The sequence below is a fragment of the Homarus americanus genome, unplaced genomic scaffold, assembly GCF_018991925.1.
Source record: "Homarus americanus isolate GMGI-L3 unplaced genomic scaffold, GMGI_Hamer_2.0 scaffold24260, whole genome shotgun sequence".
NCBI classification, from domain to species: Eukaryota; Metazoa; Arthropoda; class Malacostraca; order Decapoda; family Nephropidae; genus Homarus; species Homarus americanus.
This window is the reverse complement of record NW_024721079.1, coordinates 619928-633549: the sequence shown is the minus strand read 5'-3', so window position 1 is coordinate 633549 and position 13622 is coordinate 619928. Positions and strand designations below refer to the sequence as shown.

At 41.2% G+C, this 13622-nt stretch overlaps 1 protein-coding gene across 2 annotated transcripts; it reads right to left on the bottom strand.

Moving 5' to 3' along the window:
• Positions 1 to 838: 838 nt before the first annotated feature.
• On the bottom strand, positions 839 to 10743 carry LOC121861394 (proton myo-inositol cotransporter-like). Of its 2 annotated transcripts, none has more exons than XM_042359067.1 (13): positions 10655 to 10743; positions 8234 to 8437; positions 7874 to 7971; positions 7530 to 7658; positions 5754 to 5910; positions 5343 to 5438; positions 4917 to 5022; positions 4570 to 4673; positions 4170 to 4439; positions 3434 to 3542; positions 2679 to 2817; positions 1994 to 2146; positions 839 to 1521 (listed from the first exon to the last, which is right to left on the bottom strand). In XM_042359067.1, exons 2-13 carry the CDS (start codon positions 8374 to 8376, stop codon positions 1358 to 1360), a joined length of 1668 nt encoding a protein of 555 aa, XP_042215001.1. In that variant the 5' UTR covers positions 8377 to 8437; positions 10655 to 10743; the 3' UTR covers positions 839 to 1357. The 2 variants fall into 2 exon arrangements, with proteins under 2 accessions (XP_042215001.1, XP_042215000.1); XM_042359066.1 differs by having other exon boundaries at positions 10646 to 10738.
• Positions 10744 to 13622: the final 2879 nt, after the last annotated feature.

Here is a 13622-nt window from a genome sequence, read left to right as displayed (position 1 = left end):
ATTATTTTAGTATTCTGACATATTATATAAAAAAATTACAGTTAAATTATTGTTACTTCTAAATTCTAGCTATTTATGGCAATTATTTTAGTATGACCCAATATTTAATTTCCCCGTTTAAAATGTCTGCTCAGTGGCCTTCCCTTGGACCACACTGCTCCATTGATGAATACAATAAAGGGTTTCAAATGTGATAGACCAAGATACTTTTCTCGTGTCATGACCTGCAGCATGAAAGTGTATGTAGTTTATTGTACATGTGTGTGTTAGCGCTTCTTTTGTAAATGTGTAATAGGTGTACGTATTTATGTAAATGCATATAGGGGCAGGTCTTGGCGGTCCGGATCCCTCCTTTTCATCGGAAAATTGCAATACTTTTTCTTTAACGCAGTATTATACTCGGGCGTTTTTGTGTTGTAAAAAGTAATTACTATTGACCTCAGAATATATCCTACTATTAAGTGCACATGGCTTAGAAATGGCCTCAAAATGCCCATGATATGGGTCAGATTTAAAAAAAACGTCTGGGGGCTTACAATGCCCCCCCAAGAAGGGGAGGCTCGCTGCGGTCGCCATGTTCACAACTTCTTGGACCCCGCCCCCTCCTTTAATATTCCTGGATCCTTCTCTGCATCTATACCGTCGTGGACTCTTCGCTCTGGGAGAATTAAGAATTTTTTCGTTGATTTACCCAAAATAAAACTCAATGGACCACGAAGTCGTGGGAGAACATCTTGGCCAAAGTAAACTTTAGACATAATATATTACCCGTGAGACGCCATCAATGTGAATAATAATAACAGTAACGTTAAAACTTTATTAGTTACATCCATATACAGAATACAAACAGAGATACAGTATATACAATATGAAACAAAAGATAATAACCATAAATAACGTTTATAAACTGAACCGTGGCGTAAAACTAATGAATTGTTAATATTCTATAATGTATTAAAAATAAAAAGTGGGGTGTACGCGCACCTTTGAACTGAGCATAATCAGCTGTTTCCTGAGTAAGTTCCATTCCATTTGCTGTCAGATCCAACTCATGCTGACACCAAGAGGCAGACAGCTATAAGAGTTGGTAGACACTAGGATCCACGAAGTTTATTATATCATGCATTGTAACTTAGGTAGATAACATTGTTTCTCTGTTCCTTACTGTTAGAGTCATCAAATTTATTGTATACAATACCAAAGCCTGACTGGGCAACAAAAGTGATTGAACTGTGTACCAAAGATTGACCCGTATACAATTATTGCTTAAACTAGGTGCCAAGACTGAGCCGCAGATATATATGGTTGACTCATACGTCAGAGCTCGTCTTAGTTTTGAAAACTTGTTGATCGAGACTCAGTTAGGGTCGACGCGTGAGCTGCTCCTGGCGTTGACGGTGCCGATCGGTTTGTTGAATAGTTTCTCCATGTCCTCCAGGCTAATACCGCTAGTCTCAGGCAGCAAGAAGTAGAACACCGCCAGGAACATAAAGTTGATCCCCATTAGCAAGTAGAACACACCTACAGTAGATAAATGAAATATCGTATTAGCAGAACTCTTATGTGCTGTTCAGTATATCAAACGATGTGTTTTGAACAGCAGATAGAACATATTTGAACACAATGAATTGCTCACCTAAAAGGATAGGTTAGTACTAAGTTAAGTATAATTAGGTTAGTTTAAGTTAGGTTTGGTTACGTTCGAATTGTTTAGTTTGGATTAGTTTATTTTGAATGTAAAAAACATTTCCACTAAAAATTATTTATGGAAAAATCCAAAGTTTAAGACCGTTAAATTAGATAACTATGATAAAAACAAATTAATTTTCTATAACGTTACCCCCAAAAACATAGCAATCAAATGGATTAAAGTCGACTACGCTACTGATATTAATTACTACTCCATGCATCGCCTGTTGATACTTTACTATTATTAGGGGTAAATCAAGTAATGTCCTACCATACTCGAGAATAAGTTCAGTTAGTGTCTTACCGTACTTGAAAATGGTTTCTGTGAGGGTGAGGAAGCTGGTGATGACGGCAAAATTGATGAGCCAGTTGATGGTGACGACCAAGCTGACAGAGGTGGAGCGTGCCCAGCTAGGAAACACCTCACTTGCAATCACCCATGGTAACGGACCCATACCTGCTGGCACACAGACGCACAAGATAAAGGTACAGTCACTCAAAAAACTATATATACAAAATTGTGTTGGAAAAATATGACACGATGGACGAAGGATTTGACAACCCTACCGAGACAACAGGAGTCACATTGTTCATTCTGGAATTCATGGATCACCCGGAGTACAGATAGTTTTTTGGAGTAATTGTACAATAATATATATATATTGATTCAGTAAATTTGTCATACAAAAAAATCACATTACTTCAGCATTTACAGTTGAAAGTGCAGAGGAACTTACCCAGAGTTTAGCTTTTTGTCCAGGATGTCAACCCGGGAACCCACAGTAACGAAATATATTCAGTAATATACATACACACTGTATAGTTTTAATATAACGATAAAAGCATGCAAATAAAACAAATAACAAATTCACCATAATTTGGCTAAAAGTTTAAGGAGTATACGTTAATAATTCATACAACATACAGATAAATACACGTGAAAAAAGCCGTCACTAATCCCTCGTCGTGTGTGTGGGGGGTTACAAGACCTAAGTAGTAGACGAAGAAGAAGAAGGAGAGGCCGATGAGGATGATCCAGGAATATCTGTAGGGGCACCAGTCATAGGCGAAAGTCTCCACTCCAGCATCAATCAGTGTAGCATTGGAGCACGACCCAGCCACACTCACCTGCAAAACAGACATTAGTTTATCTCTCACACCCTCAACACACAATTAGGTTACCCCTCACGCCTTAACACACGATTAGCTTACCCCTCACACCTCAACACACGATTAGTTTACCCCTCACGCCTCAACACACGATTAGTTTACCCCTCACGCCTCAACACACGATTAGTTTACCCCTCACACCTCAACACACGATTAGTTTACCCCTCACGCCTCAACACACGATTAGGTTACCCTCACGCCTCAACACGATTAGTTTACCCCGCCTCAACACACGATTAGTTTACTCTCACGCCTCAACACACGATCACTCAACACACGATTAGTTTACCCTCACACCTCAACACACGATTAGTTTACCCTCACGCCTCAACACACGATTAGTTTACCCTCACACCTCAACACACGATTAGTTTACCCCTCACGCCTCAACACACAATTAGTTTACCCCTCACACCTCAACACACGATTAGTTTACCCCTCACGCCTCAACACACGATTAGTTTACCCCTCACACCTCAACACACGATTAGTTTACCCCTCACACCTCAACACACGATTAGTTTACCCCTCACGCCTCAACACACGATTAGTTTACCCCTCACACTGCTGTCACCTGAAAGTAAGAATGCGGATCAGCGGCCATGCAGGAGGTGTCGTGTTCGCTGCCTACTGCACCCTTGTAACAGAAACCACACTCCTTCTTGCTGGTACACTCTCCACACCTGTAGGAGGAGGACATGTGTTAGTTAATTTATTGGTATGTACTGCGCACGTTAGTACTGGTCCCTATAATCTCTCGTGGTTTATATTACAACTCCGTACCAAATATTTAAAGTAGTATCTACATTTTCTATGGTGTAGCGTCACAGAAAATGGTAAACATTTCGAAGGGGTAGCTTGTATACTGTATGATGTTTTCTTTTATCCTCTTCACCACTGATCGGCTCGTTAGCCGCTTGGGCGATCGACCACGTCTCTGTTACGCACTGTTGGTAAGTACTGGGCATGCGCCGGCTCCTGAATGTACCTGAACCTGCTCCAGTGTTGGTCAAGTCTTGTCTTGAAAGAGCTCACACTCGGTGCAGCCACAACACTTTCTGGGAGATTGTTCCAAGAGTTCACAACTCTCACTCCGAAAAAGTTTGCCCTCACAGTTTTCTGGACCTGCGGCCTATCCAATCTTAAGTCTGTATATAGATAGTATTAATGGGAGAATTCAAGGTACCTATATGATGGTTAGGAAGGCCCAATTGATACTTAATGCTCATTCATATTCGGCTCATAAACATACATGTATACCTGGTAATGTAAAACTGAGTGTGGGTCTGGCACTGTACTGTAAAACTCACGTGTTAGCAAGACACTCTGGATCACCAGAAGGGGCCTGGACGGTAGGGCTGTGAAGGTATGCCATCTGGAAGGTGATACCCACAATGATGAATGCGATGATGATCCCCATTAGGGAGGCGAGCACCAGGGGGCGTCGACCCAATCGCTCCACTAGCCCCTCGTTCACGATAAATCCAAATGCACTTCCTGATATTATGGCAGCCATGAACCACAGGGCGTTATTCTTGTCTGCCACGCCCGTCATGGTGATGATGGTGGCACTGTAATTTCTGTAAAACAACGTAACACAACTTTGAAAAAAAAAAGAAAAAAAGTGGATTAATTTTTGTCAACAATTACAAGCAAAACATAACTATTAACATACAGTAAACGTTTTATGTTCAAAATTCATCTACATACAGGATGGCGAAACAGCCTGTGAGGGGTTGAGCGATATGCAGAAGGGTGCCAATGAGGAGAGCACGACGGACAGGCACAGACTTGAAGATCATGAAGAGGCCGCCCTGAGAAAACAAAGAGTAAAGCACAACTCATCTCACAGTGATAGTAGATAATCTTACCTCCCTTTAAATTACTATTTCAAAATAAGACTAAATATATAAATAAAAATGAAAACAAAAGCAATACACCAACCATAAAGACGAAGATCAAGTAGTTTTGATGTCGAGGGAATGGTTAGTTAGTTTAGGTTAGGTTAAAGTTGGATTAGGTTAGATTTGGTTAGGTTAGATTAGGTTAGAACTGACCTTGCCAGCGTTAGCACGGATGTCGACCTGTATGGCATTTATCTCAGTCTCGGAGGGGGCATGAGGAGCACGAAGAGTCTTAAGAGCGTCCGTGGCCTCCTCCACCCTACATAATACAGCTATACTCAGATACTTGTGTCAGCTTATGACGTACTTAATGAGCTCCTCAGAATGATCACATTAACCATTTAGTGATTATAATATTTGAGCCATGGTTGTACAGTAATGGTGAGCTGGGATAATATATATTTTGAAATTCATCTCTGAGATAACCCTAGGAAGCCTCATAATCGTACTACACTGTATGTCCCCGAAAATAGTGTATTTCCTAAGATCAAATAAATTATGTCTTAAGGATGAAATTATTCAAAAACTCTTAGAGATAAAACAAAAACAATGACTATGCGTCCCCTGGAACTCACTTACCTTCCCTGAGAGAAGAGCCAACGGGGACTCTCCGGCAGGAAGAATAGGCCAATGAACTGTATGAGGGCGGGAAGGCTGCCTGCCGCCGATATATACCTGAGAAATAGACGTTATAGTACCGGAGGATTGTTATAGTTATTGTGTAGACTTGACTACAGGTGAAGTACGTAGTAAACCCATTGTTATTCATATCCAGGTTTTTAAGACATCATCACCAGTACACAAATGTGTCTGATTGAGTTAGGTTAGGTTAGGTAAGTCTAGATTAAGTTAGGTAAGGCTAAATTAGGTCTAATTACACTGGGTAAGGTTAGGCATGGTAAGGATGGATTAGGTTAGGTTTGGTTAGGTTTGGTTAGGTTAGGTTAGGTTAGGTTAGGTTAGAATCACGGTAATAGCAACAGTAGTAACCTCCATCCATGAGGGACGGTGGAGAAGGCGCCGCCAACCAGAGAGGCGATGAGCTGTCCCACGGCATACATAAGGTTAAACACGATGGCGATCCGACCCCGCACAGCTGTCGGTGATGACTCACTTATGTACACCGGGACAATCATGGTGGCTATCCCTGTGGTAAAGATGGTCTCATGTTAATGTGTATCTCTCTCTCACACACACTCTCACACAGACACACACACACACACTCACACACACACACACACACAGACACACACACACACACACACACACTCTCTCTACACAGACACACACACACACACACACACACACACACACTCACACACACACTCACACACACCCACACACACACACACACACCCACACACACACACACACATTCTCACACAGACACACACACACACACTCTCACACAGACACACACACACACACTCTCTCACACAGACACACACACACACACACACTCTCACAGACACACACACACACACACACACACACACACACACACACTCTCACAGACACACACACACACACACACACACACACACACACACTCACACACACACACCACACAGACACACACACACACACACACTCACACACCCAGTTTCCGTCTCCACCTCCTCCGCCGACTCAAGTCCCTCGGAGTTCCCACACACGAGCTCCTCAGTGTATACACAACATTCATACTTCCCAAGCTCACCTATGCCTCCCCCACCTGGTCTTCCTCCCTAAATGCCACACAACGTAAACACCTAGAAAAAGTGCAAAAGAGGGCATGCAAGATTATTCTCTCCCCTTCCTACTCCACATATCAAGAAGCGCTCAACACACTGACCCTTTCGACTCTCACTGACCATCACCACGGCCTCATCTGCAAATTTGGTAAGAAGCTTCTACACCATCCCCGACACCGGCCCCTACTACCACCTGAGATCCTGTCCGAGAATTGCTGTTCGACACCACAACCGCATCCAGCCCATACGTGCACGAACTGATCGCTATAAGAACAGCCCAGTCCCAACCATTGTAAAATTATCAATAACATGTAATAAATCAGTGTATTCACTCCCAGTAAACACTGCTCCCTACACTGTCACTATGTTGAAATGAACTGTAGTTTGAGCTGATCCCCATCTAAGTTACTATATGTCTTATTTGTGTCACTTATGTCACTTGTATATTATTTGTAATTCGTAACCCATTCCCCAAATATGTAACTGTATATTTTCAGCCTTCTGGCTGCCAAGCTCTTTCAATAAACCGTTAATTATTATTATTATTATTATTATTATTATTACACACACACACACACACACACACACACTCTCTCTCTCTCTCTCTATGCTATAATATAATGGAAACTACCTGTATATCATATATGGTACAATTTGCCATAAAAGACTTCGTTTATCATTAAATAATATAAATCATACCTAAAACAGGACGACGCGAAGATATTTGTGAAATGCTTTCAAGATTATGAAATGTAAGACTGCATATAGGATACAAGCCTAAAAAAACACCTCTTCTGTTAATAACACGCAACACTCTCCTGTAGATGCTGTTGATGAAGGAAATGTTCGAGGCGTTGTGGTTGAGGACTCACTGAAGGCTGCACAGTAACGGGGAGAGACAGTGATGTTTATAAACCTAATTAACGGGGAAGAGGCAGTCAGTGATGTTACTGTTTATATACCTAAGCTAGCGGGGAGAGGCAGTGATGTTTATAAACCTAATTAACGGTGGAGAGGCAGTGAGTGACGTTACCTAAGCTAACCCCGAAGAATACACGAGCCACAATGAGTTGAGTTATACTCCCTGCCGACGCCAATGTCACCGACGCTACCACAAAAAACACACTGGACGCCACAATCACCTTCCACCGACCAACACGCTCTGAAACAATAACAATAACAACACTTCACTTAAGAATATATATGAAATAAAAAAAACAGTGTATATTGTTAATCCTGTTCTTTTTTTAGTTAATGTTTTGTCTTTTTTTGCTGGTGCTTTTAATCGTTATAAATTAGTCTCAAGAAAAACTGGACTGCTTCGATCTGCTTTGTGTATTTTTTTTAGAGAGAGAGTGACTGTGTTATGGACCTCACCTGTCACCTGGCCGGTCAGTAGCACCACCACCACACCTGTCATATTTATTGTGCCCACAATCACTTGGTGCCACATTGTTGTCAGTTTCAGCTCCTCTCTGCCAACACAAGTTTATTTTAACACATACATAAATGCATATACGACCAACGTTTATTTTTTTCATTCTCTAAATAGGTAATTGGATGTAGTTCTCCTCAGTTTAGTCAGTCATGTATAGCTTAGTTGTTAAAATAAAATAAAAATCATGACACAAATTATTGACAAAAAAGCATGACTAAAGTATGAAAGTTTGATAAAAAAGCATGAAAGTATGACAAAAAGTATGGAAATATGGACCATGTTGTCGAGTGTTTGTTTACCTAATGAAGATCATGCAGGCGGCGATCATGATGGAGTCGTAGCCGTTGAGGAACCCGCTGAGGGAGGTGATGATAGTGAGGGTGATCAAGGTGCGGCTCACACCCATCTCTCCAACACACGCCTCCACTCTGCCACACGCCATCACCACACACACGGATCAACACCACCTCTACAGTCCTCTGTCTCACGCGCCCCTCAACCTGCTGGAATTTGAAAGTGTTTAACGTAAATTCCAATGTTATTTACGCTATAAACGAGTCTTTATTACAATTACAAGCGCTAATAATAATAATAATAATAATAATAATAATAATAATAATAATAATAATAATAATATAATGATAATAATAATAATAATAATATAATGATAATAATAATAATAATAATAATAATAATAATAATAATAATAATAAAACAAGTGGTCTTATCACACACAAGGTAAGGGCCGCATCACGTAGCCAAATATAGACACATGTTATCAGAGATGGACACGAGATAAAATTTTACAACGTGAGCGACATTATCTTGCTTTTAGTATGTTGACCCTGATTCACCCCGCTACCATGTTTGTGGCTGTACTATATGAATGTGTGTGTGTGTGTGTGTGTGTGTGTGTGTAACTACCGCGGGATCTCTGCTGTCCGTAGCTAGCTGGCAAGATTATCGCCTGAGTCCTCCTAAATAGACTTTTTCCTGAGACGGAAAACTTCCTCCCAGAATCTCAATGTGGCTTTAGAGTCTTGAGTGACCATCACGTGGCACCACTGACATGATCTTTGCTGCCCACCAGATACAGGAAAGGTGCAGACCTACAGGAGATCCTGAACACCTACGCAGATACGTATGCACACTTCGGCCTTGAGGTGAATGTACATAAGACTCAGATTTCTCTTTCAGCCTGCCCCTGGCTCAGCCACACCTCCACCATCCATCCAGCTTAATGGTACTACCCTCTCTAATGTTACCCACTTTCGGTATCTCGGCTCCCACCTGTTCACCACCGCGGACATCGATGAAGAGATTTAGCATCGGATTAGATGCGCATCTCAAGCCTTTGGCAGACTCCGTACCCGTGTCTTCAGCTGTAGGGAGCTGAAATTATCTACAAAGTTACACGTATATCGAGCAGTGGTCCTCCCCACCCTGCTATATGGCAGCGAGACATGGGTCACAAACAGGAGGCACATCGTGGCACTTGAAAGCTTTCACCAACGTAGTCTATGTTCCATCCTCCGAGTTCTCTGGGAAGACAAGAGAACAAATGCCAGTATTCTTGCTGACACCAACTGTAGGAGCATCGAGGTTACCATTGTCCATGAACAACTATGCTGGACTGGCCATGTTACCAGCATGGACGGCAGTAGACTGCCAAAGCAGCTACTTTACAGTCACCTAACGAATAGTATACGTAACGCTGGTGGGCAACTGAAAAGGTATAAGGATAGTCTTAAGACAAACCTGAAAAAGTGCCAAATCGACCCCCTCACCTGGGAGACGATTACTCCACACCGTAACGCTTGGAGGATCACCACACAAGGTGTCAATAGTTTCGAGTTAGCCCGACTGCATAACGAGGCAGGCAAGCGCCATCACCGAAAAGACTCTGCCGCCGCCCCTCCCGCACTAGATGTAGCCCTCCCACATGTGCAACATCTGCGATCGTTCCCGCCGGTCCCGTATCGGTCTCTTTAGTCACCTTTGAGCTCACCAACGAAGGTGACATCCTTAATAACTCATATCATTGTATCATAGCTGGATGATCGTCATACTCGATTCCGAGTGACAGCAAAGTAGTAGTAATAGTAGTAGTGTGTGTGAGTGTGAGACAAGTCATACACAGATGTCACCTGGCCTCACAAATTTATTGATATTCGTGATACGACGCTATGGTGTATATCGAATTATGAAACCAATAACAAAGACATGGCTCCTAGATTCATAAATGGGAGAATCCCGTAAGCCTGACTATCTGTTAGGGGGAAAGAGACAGGCTCACCACATTGTAGACTATAAGCCTTCCGTCGATACTCAAGGACTGAGGGTGGTCGGTCGCCGTTACACTCGCCCTCAAACTTTCTCAGCTATGAACTTGGGTACCCATACACAGTTGGGTGAGTCGGGTGGGTGCCCCTGGTACGAAACAACAGCAGAAGGTGAGTGTTTGTATACACTTAGCCACCGCACCCCGACTAATAATATACTATTAAAATTAACGTTAGGCCTAGTACCGGTATAGCTAGACCTATATAGTGTGGGTTATGTTCCTCACGTCTGGGATAAATGTAGCTATAATAATGACAGAAAAGGATCAATCGTTCACTGATGTAACTGTGCTTAATTTACAACATGTTTGTAGTATTTCCTTGTTCAGTGTCACACCACCACCTATATCACTGAAAATATCACCTTACCTTCATTACCTATATCAGTAACACTCCTATCGATATTGTCCGTCCATCAACACTAACGAGGACTTGTTCGTGAGCTACACCACCAGGCAAGTGACAATGGTAACACTCAACTGACCACACTATCCTCCCCCCTATCAGGAGCAGGTCATTACCTTTTATCTCAACTACCATCAATATTACCTAATTATTCCCCCTGATGATCGATAGATGATGAATTGATGATTGTTTAGTAGGGCGAGTACCTGCAACAAGTGACCCAGGGTATATTGGTAGTCATAAGTATTCTTTGTGTAGTGAAGATACGAGGTGAGTTCTTCCCGTAAGTTAAGATGTACAGTAGATTTAGCCCTTTTCTCGTTTGTTTTTTCTTCTCTAACCGACAACACACACTTACATTACCACCTACAGCACACACACACACACACATTACCACTTAAACACTGAAAAAAAAGAGAATAAATATTATAAAAAGGTAAAAATAATGATGAAGAATCTATACCAATCCCATCAGTTAAATATATCAATGAAATAGTATCAAATATTATGATAAAAGACAAAATTAATTTCCAGTTTTAATAATATGTATTTATGTCAACTCTTAAAAAATTAGCATTTACTCGAACGAGGTGCCAATTTACGCCGAATAGTACTGTACTATAAAATTCTGTCATTATTTGTTTTATTATTCATACACTTCCAAATTCTCGTGTGTTGTACTGTGTGGATTAAGCGAACACTTTCTGTGTGTGTGTGTGTGTGTGTGTGTGTGTGTGTGTGTTTGTACTCCAATGGGAAGCTTAGATTAGTTGAAAAGGGCAAAAATGGGCTTAGAATTACAGTAATACTGTAAATACGGAAGTAATGGTAGTTTCAAATTTAAATAACAATATACCTGTATCCTCTAAAACGTTTGAAGTGTTGGGATAAGGTCTCCCATCCTCAGACACAGTACAGTACCTGGATTGATTTATGTTAAAACCGCAGGAGTTATCTGCCGTAGGCGTAACCTCACACAATAAAAGACGCTTGGCATGTGAAGAACTGAAAATATTAAGATGTGTTGCCATAATGCTCATACTTTCACAACACTTATGAAAATCTTGCTTTAGTGTTTATTATGCTTCAACGATAGTAATAATAAGACTTATAACTTAAAATTTATTATTAAACAACTGCCAAAGCGCATGATGAAGTTAACAAAACTCTAGCGACTCACCACCATCATGGCTCCTGTGATGTAAGAGGATTTAATTCGACAGGAACATTTGGGATTTGTCTTATCTGATAGTTATGTTTGCTAACCGGTGTTGTTGGCACTTTATTTGATTGTTGTGTATTTTTTCTTCATTTCAATATAGACGTTTTGATCAGTAATATGCATGTTGAAGGTTATTTTGGGAAAGTGAAACATGTTTGAATATTATGGCGTGAGGGAAACTGGTGGTTCGTGGGAGATGTGATGCCACCGTGGACAGTCAGGACCCTCGCCTACACCTGTCACCTCCCCAATAACACAACACCGTCCTGCCACTCGTCTAAAAATACTTATTGAATAACTCGCTTTCCCTTGTATTTTTTCTCCTTTCACTTATTGATTTAGAATGAATAAATCTTCAACATACATGAGCGCTAACCTAATCAAACCTAACTTAACCTAACCTAGGATATGGTCGTGATCAGTGATACATAGTAACATTGATTTGCAACATTTCGACATCGATGAAGTTTGTTATATGGTATGCCTATGAGGTTTTAGAGGACTGCTGTGCCATAGGCTCACACCACCAATGAAGGGGTAGGTCTGTTGTTATCGTTTGCAAATTTAACTCTTATTAAGCCGTCACAAGACACGATTAATACAACATATAAACACAACAGCAGACGCACGCCCCTGCAGGCTGGAACATTAAGAGGATTTACATCGACTTGAGGGTCTTGGATTTCTTTATCTAATAGGGGCGCGGTAGGCTGTCTCGCGATGATGGATCCCGTTAAACAGTATAAGCGAGGTTGTGCTGTGATTCTTTGCCTCTTTCTTTGTTGACTAATTTTAATAATTTTGTTGTCATATTCATCAACATTAATTTAGTACTACAGGTATTAAATTTACCAATGTCATTATTCTAAGTGGTTAAGCCTGTGAAAAAATGTTATACAATATTCAAAGATGTGAAATATATGAGAGGCTGTGTGTTCGTGGATGTGTGTGTGTGTGTGTGTGTGTGGATATGATATTATCTACGCATTTATTTATTTAAAACTTCAGCACTTATCAACTTACTAGGCGTTCAGGTGTGTTGATCCGTTCTTTGTTATGCCTTGCCCTTTATTTCCACCGGAACGAGAAGCCCAACGCCTCTTGGTGTCAGTTTACCGTTGGCTCGTATTTTAATGAACCGATGAAGGCCCCTACAAATAGTATCCCTACAAAATTGGATGAGTTACTTTCAATGTGTTTATCTCATCGGGGGTTCAAGGTATGACTGTAGACCTATACCGGGGTGTTACCGGAGGCCCTTGCTCCCGGCACGCGCACACTATTATAGTTAACAGGCGTAAACAAGACTTAATTATCAGTGGGCCTTGTTCCTGACCTGACCTAACCTAACCACCCCCTGCCCCTCCCCCCTCTCTCTCTCTCATTTACACACTTCATTTTGAAACCTAATGAAATTGTGACTTTTCAATAATGCCTTCCAAGTGAAGTCAAATCATAACAAGGTAAATAAGTCAGGTCAATAACTAGTGACCGTATGATCGTGACCTCTTGCCACTTGGGTACAAATTTTGACCAGTCGATCGTTCATTTTCTCAGTAATTACGAGTCAGGTGAGACGACTACCGATACACGCCTCTCACCTGCGGCCCTCGACAAAGATTCACAAACTTTCGTACGTCATTTTTTCCTCAATATTGGAGTTATCATAAATATTTGACTGAATAACTTAAACCACAGGAGAAATATATCTCAAATATA

Coding starts and splice junctions, on each gene's coding strand:
- LOC121861394 (XM_042359067.1), bottom strand. CDS start 8,376: ATGGCGTGTGGCAGAGTGGAGGCGTGTGTTGGAGAGATGGGTGTGAGC. Junction 5,911..7,529: donor ATTCTTCGGGGTTAGCTTAG/GTAACGTCACTC, acceptor TCTTTACCACAG/GGATAGCCACCATGATTGTC. Junction 4,440..4,569: donor ACAGGCTGTTTCGCCATCCT/GTATGTAGATGA, acceptor GTTGTTTTACAG/AAATTACAGTGCCACCATCA.